Source organism: Dreissena polymorpha, chromosome 1 (genome assembly GCF_020536995.1).
Source record: "Dreissena polymorpha isolate Duluth1 chromosome 1, UMN_Dpol_1.0, whole genome shotgun sequence".
Classification (NCBI taxonomy): Eukaryota; Metazoa; Mollusca; class Bivalvia; order Myida; family Dreissenidae; genus Dreissena; species Dreissena polymorpha.
The window spans coordinates 198,811,819-198,820,860 of record NC_068355.1 but is presented as its reverse complement, the minus strand read 5'-3'; the positions used below and the strand labels follow the sequence as shown (position 1 = coordinate 198,820,860).

General features: G+C 35.5%; 1 protein-coding gene across 1 annotated transcript; it reads right to left on the bottom strand.

The window, feature by feature from the left end:
- Positions 1 to 370: 370 nt before the first annotated feature.
- LOC127864542 (fibropellin-3-like) lies at positions 371 to 8,432 on the bottom strand. The gene is made up of 8 exons (XM_052404213.1): positions 8,320 to 8,432; positions 7,190 to 7,345; positions 3,386 to 3,618; positions 2,964 to 3,143; positions 2,218 to 2,331; positions 1,641 to 1,886; positions 1,095 to 1,298; positions 371 to 887 (listed from the first exon to the last, which is right to left on the bottom strand). Exons 2-8 carry the CDS (start codon positions 7,195 to 7,197, stop codon positions 715 to 717), a joined length of 1,158 nt encoding a protein of 385 aa, XP_052260173.1. The 5' UTR covers positions 7,198 to 7,345; positions 8,320 to 8,432; the 3' UTR covers positions 371 to 714.
- Between the last annotated feature and the right edge of the window lie 610 nt (positions 8,433 to 9,042).

Genomic DNA, 9,042 nt, shown 5'->3' with positions numbered 1-9,042 from the left:
AGCCAAATTACTTAATATCTGTAACTCCTAAACAAAGCAAAATCAACATCACAGTGAAACACCCCCCCCCCCCCCAAAAAAAAAGGCTATCAAATATGAGAAAAAGTGGAGCGTCGAGCATCTGTAGGCGTGCTCTGGTTCACGAATCATAAGTTATTTTAGCTGTTCCATAAAACCTGAATTAGTGACATCAGTGATGACCGTTCAACGTCCATGTCATGGCTTTGTCAATTGTGGGCGTACAAGTAGTAGTTAAAACAACATATTTTGTAGAATTTTTTTTTTTATATACAATTATTTTGAGAAAGAAAATCCAACAATAACATAAACGCATCTTTAAGATTTGGTCACTTAAACAGGTTTTGTCGTGTAATGGTTGATTTCCTTTCAAGATGGACTTTGGTGCGTTCTTGGATTATGTCTTTTGAACTTCTCAATGTATACTCCTGTATGTTTTACTTTTTTTCTGAGTTGAATCAACTAGCACAGTTGTCCCTTTTGCTAACGTATGCTGCGTTAAACGTTTAAGCATTTTAAGTCATACAACTAATGCATAAAATAAATTTGCTTTACTTAGAGCATATACAGCAAACAAAGTATTCATTAAAACAAATGTTCAAAGCATCAATTGGTTACTTATAAAATTTATTTATCAGATATGATCTGTTCATGCGACATAATACAATATTCGAACCGCTATCCGCTGCATACTTTTCAACATACAATATTCACGTTGTTTGGCAAACACTTTTCCGGATAGTTCTGACAAAGTGAATAGAATGCCGTGTTATTCAGTTCGGTTATATAGGTGGTCCCTATATTATATGCATCCGTCTCGCTGTGGCAGCCCCCAAAGGTATGCCCGATGTCGTCAATGTCGGCAATATCTAAAACCAAAACGGTTATAATTTATTTGGAAATTTCTTTAATATTGACTTTAAATAATATTCTGTTTGAACATTTTAAAGAATTAGAAAAATACTCAAAACAAACGCAATGTAAAAGTGTCTAATTACTAACTAGAACATAACCTTACATTCGTCGACACTTAGTAACATGAATATAAAAAACTTAATTAATTTAATGTAGTAAACCTGAAGGAATGCAACTGCCAACTGTCGCAAAAGGAAGCCAGTTTCCAGAGGCCCCGCAAACAAACGTTGTGTCTTTCGATAGTCCGACTGGGTAAGTGTAGTTAGTTAGGCAATAATACTTGCAGATGTTCGTGTATTCTGTTTCAAAGCCATTGCATACTAAGACACCGTTGGAAATCGAGGGCAGTTGTTTGCAGGGGTAAGCTGCATATAAAGTAAGCATGACAATTATATCAGTTAGCATTACCACACACTATTGATATTTTTACGCTGAATTATAAAGTCACATACGCTTTTTTTTTCAAGATTACAGCAGTCAAAACTTGTTGCTTCAAATCTATAAAAGTTGCTTCATTTTGTTTTAAGTTATATTAAATTAAAAAAGGATTGGATGTCGATGCATTTGACACAATAGCCTCATTAAAAGATATTCAGTGGGGGATAAAACAACGTCTAAAACAATTGAAAGATATATTCAAATGACAACAAATATTAGTTCATGAGATGAAACATAAGATCGGTTTGCAATTGATAAAAAAGACGTACGTTTGATGCGGATAGTGAAAGTGCACTCAGCCGTCAAACCATTCGAAGGCTTTACAGCCGCATACTGCACTGTGTGCACACCCCATGGAAACTCGAAGGAGTTGCTCCGGAAGTTGCTAGTGACAACAACTTCAAATCCGTGCGGATCAAGAAAGACTGGGACTCCCCATGTTTGTACACTGGTCATATTTGACACGAACACTTCTCGATCAACTGGGCAACCCTGCATGACAGGGGGTTGTATATCTGTACAATAAATGATACATCATATGCATCAACAGTTAAATAAATGATAATTTTGAAGCTTAAACATGTTTTTATTAGTAAAATGTGCAGTTTAAACCAATGTTTGCTTGTGTTGTGTGGTTAACAATTTCGTATTTTGAAATTCCAAATAGCCATTGTTAAATAAAAATTACCACCTTCTAAAACAACTTAAATCAATATGTCTATGTGTGAAAGAGATTGTTAATCTTTGGCAATAGACCTCTTTTAAACTACCAAACAATTGCTTGAACCAGCATAGTAAAATGAGATCTCCGTCATACGCATATGTTATAAAGATTAAGCATTTTACCTATTTCGCAGTTCTTCCCAGTCCACCCGGTTTCACAAATGCATTCATAGTCACCAAGCATGTTTACACAGGTGCTGTTGTTTTGACAGTGGCTCCCACTACATGATTCTGCGTCTGAAATACCCAAGTCCTTTACACAACCATAAAGTGAAAACCGATTATCAAATAGACTCCAACAATAGAACCGTTGTGATGACCGTTTTAATTCACGAGCTATTCTACACAGATGACTTATTTAAATTTGAAGATGGTTCAAAAGTCTAGTTGTGTATAGGCTCAGTACAAAGTGCATGATTTATACAAATATATAAATGTTCAACATGCCAGTGATCTAAGCATTTAAAAATTGATGACGAGGCAAGTCAAATACGGTAATAATGAAACTCCAGAACTATGATAAGAAGAGATGTTCTTGTTAACACAGCTTGTTTTATTAAAAATAAGCGATTAGTTGGCTATACACAACAATACAAACAACACTACAACTGTAAGCATAAACAATTATTTAAGATGCGGTCACCGCACTAGATATGTTAAATACATATCAAGATATGTGGGTATATTTATTGTATATAACACGGTTTTAGATTTAATATGTATAAGTATCGCCCAGCCAGGTCATATGGCAGAAGATTGTTTGGTATTATACGTTCAAAGATTAAACACATCCGGTTTGAAAATAAAACAAAATTACTTAAAATACATAAATCCTTAAAACTTATCATAAAACAATATAATTTCCTTACACAAACACTGTGGTAGTTCCCCTGACCACACTCCATATTTTGAGCATGTACGTGTTGCAGAGGTCTGGTCGGTCATGTTGTAGCCTTGATCACAAGTGTACACAACATGGCTGCCGTACTCGAAGTCGCTCCCGGTAAAATTCCCGAAGGAAATCTCACTAGGCTGTCCACAAGTAACAACTGAAATGAGATCTTTGATTAATGTTCATAAAATAAAATCAATGACAAACGCATCAACTTCGAAAAGAGTCCCAATTCAAACGACGGTATTAATTTTCTTAACAACATTAAACCACAACCAAAAACATGCTTCACGGGAATTGAATACAGCTTCAATGTACGATTTGAAAAATTAACACCTCACATCGTTGAAATATGTTAACACTCGAAACAATGAAAGGTAGACTTGATAATAAACATACTTGTTTCACAACACGTTCCAGTGGTCCCATCACTGCAATTGCAGAATGTCTCATTTAAACTATGCTCAACATACGTTCCGCTATTGTAACAAGTCTTGCCACAAGATTCGGAGTCTAAACATTCGTTTGAGGTACAGGGGCATGGTAGCTCGTTCACACATCGTGACACCCGATCCCTCTGTCTGTATCCACCACCACAGGTTGCTGTGCATGATGACCATAAACTCCAGTCGCTGTAATAGCAAAAGCAAATACTGGTTTCAAACAATGCACACCAGGAGTCATCTGCCAATTGATGCGGGGACTAGCAGTAATGTTAACAGAGCCGCGCGATGCATGGTTTGAGTTCGATTTGTAGAATGATATGCTGAGAGAGGATATTGGTAAGTAGAAGTTTAACCAGGAAGTATTTAGACATTGAAGGTACGATATGGGCTTAATTACAACACCTACTTCCACGAACTGGGATTGTAAAAATTTTCAAACACGTCAGAAGTAAAAAAAAAAGGCGCAATCTGAATGGTTAAACACATGGCCAATCAAAGCTCGTCTCGTTTTTATTTCCCATATTTCCGAAGCGATCTGCCACTCTCACATTGAGATGTGATTGACATCTAACAACTGTATTAAATGGTTTCAACCGTACCCGACAATCATTTGAGGTTTAAGACGTCGGCTTAATGCTGGCAATGCTTAAAGCTTTATTGTATTGTGGTTTCATTGTTGGGGTCTGCTCACAAAACGGGGTATGCAGTGTTTAAGTTCATATGCGAAATACTAAATACATATCGATTAAGAATGTAGGTTCGGGTATTAAATACGAAAAAAATCACATTAAAAAATGCATGTGGTATAGTTAACGTTGATAAACGCAGTTACTATGATATTAAACGAGAATGAGGATAAAAAATAAAGATTTCCGATTATCGATTTAATATAGCGATTAATATAAAGTGTATTTGGCTTAAACAGATATGAATGGATTTTGTATGTTGTATTTATAGATGTATTTATAGTTATCCGGAGTAAGGACCGCGCAATTGCAAAATCGGGAAAAGTGAAACTGTGATTGATTGTAATGGAGATAAACAGATCATAGACGAAATACCTGTCGGAGTGACGTGTATGTTGAAGCACGGAAATCAAACGTTCCGATTCACATGTAGTGAAAAATTAGGTACGTTTTGTCACAATAAATATTACTCTTTATGACTTTATAATGATTTTTTGTATTTTAAACAAGAATTTGTTTTTGTGTTTTTCATAAAAAAAATCTACAGATACTTTTTTATTTGGATAGTTTCTGTCTTTCGCCAAAAAACTGTATTGTGATTTTAATATTAAGCTTTGTTTTTGATTATTTTATTATAGTTTAGTTATAAAGTTTGTTAGCCCACTTGGACTTACGACTATATTCGATAATTCTGTAGTTTACGCAATCGTTCGACGACTTGCCCGACATAAGAACTGTTCTTTCTGGGTACAATATGATGCAGTATGGCCCCGACCTTCACCTATATACGAGTTAAATAAACTTCACGAACAAAAAAAAGGAGTATCTTTCAGATCGTCACAGACGCTTTTTTGGCAGTGTTGGGGATGCTATTGGAGGCGCTTTAGGCTCTGCAATGGGCGGTGTTTCCGGATTCTTGGGCTCGGCATTTGGCGGTCTTACTGGAAGCGTTGAAAAGGTTTTTAGAAATTTTGGCGGTGGTATTTCTTCTATCTACTGCCGCATTTTTTGCAAAAGTAAATTGTTAAGTTTTCTTCATTCATCATTTATTAATCTAACTGTGCATTATCGTGCAGCATTCGAGTTCTAAATGACATTTGCTGATCTCTACACGATATTTATAAAATGCGAATTGCTCATAGCGAAATGTCAAACAAAGAATCAGTTTCGAGATTAAGTCACTAAATCTTATGCTGTATACTTGTTTATTTTGAATTAGAATTAAGAAATTACACAAACTATGCATACTACGTATACGCAAATAACATATCACGGTTTAAAAACAGAAACTTCTGTTACTCTATAGCTCAATCGCACATTCTCGGCCCTTTCCGTCAAACATCGGATAAGTACCTCGAAGGAGATAGTATGAATACACATTTCGGAAGCGGTATTGCGGTCTACCTACGCGGGCCTACGCGAATCAAAATTACATAGTAAAAACAAACATGGCCGGTTTTGCGAGTTGTTTACATTTTGCAAAGATGAAAATGGGGATTTTCTATGCTCTGAAGCCAGAGCAAGTACAAACTCTACAGGAATTATGGACGCCATCGTTGTCATTGTTTTTGTTGTTTTAACATTCTTAGAATGGTATCACGTGGGCGGATTACTTTCAACCCGTATTTCTCTCCCGAGTCCGATTATGATAATCTGCGAGGGGTACCGAATGTCTATAGCTATCTTGGGTTATCATTCAGTAAATGTCGTTTAACAAAAGCAAGTGGCATTACGCAAAACGAAATATTGTGTATCAGACAAAAGGTACGCGCAACATCCATCCATACAAACTAAATCGCACTACTTTGTTCGTTCATTTTGGTGAGCTATCGTGAAAGCAGACGATATCATTCTTCCCTTCAGATCTTTTAATTTTAACTCAGTGTGCAATAAATTATTTTGGGGGCATTAATCAAGAAACAAAACACGCGTCGCGTGCTTGATATGAAAGAACATAATTATTCTTAAAACTCTTTGTGTAATGATATGCGTTTAAAATATTAGATGTTTCTCTATTTTTTGCAGTAATTGAGTTATAATCTCCATTTGATTATTTCTCATTTAAAGCATACGACATCAAAATAACAGAAGACAGCCAGTCGGAGATTACGTTTGATAGTGATGTGTCCGAAGCACATTAGTGTACTGGGTGTATACAAAGTCTTCGCTGGCTCTAAACATTGCTAGCGCGGACAAATCATTTGGTATTCTTGTAAATACCTCAACCTCCATTGCCGTGTCACTCTCAGGGTTAGTACTTGCGTGATCCTATTGATGTTCCGTCGTTATATTGTATATTTGCTACAAATGCTCGTTATCGCCATTATTTATAGAACATGTATGGCTAAGGATTTTTGTTTGCTGGCATTCTCACATCGTTTCAAACTAGTAAAACGTTAAACTAGTGTGCATATGGCGTATGTAGTATAAATAAAAGTGTAACAAAATTCAGTTTAAATCGTGAAAATGTTAATATCTTAATGCATGTGATGTATTCTATCTTACTTTCAGAGAGACAGTTTTCAACTCATCAAATAAAATAACAAGCAATTCGTGGGGTTTTGTTGCCTTGGTCCTCAACAGCGCACAACTGACAGTATATTTTAATGGAGAACATCTGTCCACTAAAGCTTTCCGAAATGCAAGAGCAAACGCGATCAAAACAAACGATTATATGACCATAACCGGAGGTACGTTGACCAAATACCTGAATGTTTGTGAATAATAATGTCAAAGCACTTAACCAAGGAATGTTTATAATGTTTTGCATTATGTAAAATACAAAATGGAGAATGACAGTAGTAGTACATTTCGTATGTATGCATGTATGTGGTTATTACAGGTGACATCACATTTCAAAGTGTTAAATTATAGAAGTGTTAAGAATGTGATTAGGCAATTAAATCAGTTAAATTAACGTATAAGACAAATATATATAAATATATTATTATTTATTTATTTGTGAAATCAGACTCTTGATATGATATGTATGTTAATATATAATTATATTGATGATAACTTCATTAAACATATATCTAAATTAAGCATTATGTTGCAGACGGCATGATTACCTCACCATATCTTTTTTCGGGCATTAAGACAGCAGCTGATATAGCCAACATGAAAGAATCCAGCGCATGTTTATTGCATTTCACGTCTTTTCTCTACGACCCAGATTTCTTCTCCAAAGGCACCAACCACACGATGTTGATTTCGTCCAAATGCGACTGTAAGCCAAAACTTTCTTGAGAAAAACAACAACAACACAAACAGCAACAACAACAACAGATATATAATATACAGCCTGTTTTTCTGAAATCAGAAATTAAATCGCAAACTTGAAATAAATCAATCTTCAGATGCCAAAAACGCATCAAGTTCAAAAGCTGTTGTACTTGCTCGTACTTGTCAGTGGTTCGCTTCTTAAGATTCGTTCGGATAGACGCCTAATTGAAAGACATATCCGAAATTTATAGTCATTGTCACATTTATTTTTTTTAGGAGTCGCAGCATTTAAAGATTTTATATGACAGATTTATACACGTGTTAAAATGCAACACATACAAATTTTCATTTAACTACAGCTTAAAGGATTGTTTCCTATGATTCGAAAACCCATAAATTAATACGTCCTATTCCGATAGTTGCTCTTTTTGTTAAAAGAAGTTGTTTGGACTTCCAGCACACGACGAATGTTCCAACAAGCCATGTGGCAACCTTACGTGTGTGAATAAACTGCATGCTTTTGAATGCAAATGCAGGTAATTGAATACATTGTTAGTTTTCAAATAATATTGCATCTAGCTTCAAACCGCTGTGTGGGACAATCAAATTCATTAGTGCATCTTATGTCCAGCCGTTTGGTTTTCATGATTTTTATGCAATACGTAAGACAATAAAGTGAAAATAGCAAATCTAACCAATACATTTGCATATCCTTAATTTGTATTACCATATGTAGGATTCTATTGAATTCGTATATACATGTACATCTTTCAACATTAAGCATCGTTTAGCAACCAGTTTATTGTAACTCAAATTCAAAAATAATACGCCAGATTTGTTTTAATTTATAATATACAATATGCAATATATTAATCTCTTTTTATGCTGGAGCAATACATATAACTAATGGAAGCTCTTTGTTTATGGGTGATTGTTTTTAATGTATTTCAATTACAAACTATATACATGTATTTACCACAGCAACGGATACAGTGGGACGCAATGTGAGGTTGCTCCAGATTACTGTGCCTCAAATGAATGTCAAAATGGAGCCACGTGCACCAACGGGCCAGGCAAATACACGTGCCAATGTACTCACGGATTTTCTGGAGAAATGTGTAACATCAAAGCAAGTAAGAAACGTTACTTTCACGCTCAATCTTTTAAATGTTATTTATTTAATACGAACACAATCGGACTACATTCATATTTGTTAACCATTGTAGTTAATGGACAGTGGTCGGACTGGGGTGTTTGGAGCAAATGTTCGAAGACGTGTGGTGGCGGTAGCAAAACACGCAGGCGTTCCTGCACGCATCCTCCTCGTGACCTGGAGGGGAACGCTTGCTCTGGCAATAACACTGAGTCCGAGAAATGCGCCAAAAATGTTTGCCCAAGAAGGCGTGAATACTGCATTTACAGTTTTATTTCGCTGACATTAACCTGATACTTGCAAAGTATATTTTCGTCCTATATTCATACTTATTTTGTCCGTGTAGAATAAACACCCCGCAAGATAAAGGTCGTGAGGGTATTTAATTTAAAAGACTTACTTGAATGTTTGAAAGTTTTTGGGAAGAAACCCCACTTATGTGCTGGTATAAATAAAGCTGACAAATGAAACATTCTTTCAAATTCACCTGCCGTATCAGCCGTAATTATATTCATGCAACTAAATACAAAATAAATTACTATGACG

Coding starts and splice junctions, on each gene's coding strand:
- LOC127864542 (XM_052404213.1), bottom strand. Junction 3,144..3,385: donor TGGAACGTGTTGTGAAACAA/GTATGTTTATTA, acceptor ATCTCATTTCAG/TTGTTACTTGTGGACAGCCT. Junction 2,332..2,963: donor GGAACTACCACAGTGTTTGT/GTAAGGAAATTA, acceptor TGGGTATTTCAG/ACGCAGAATCATGTAGTGGG.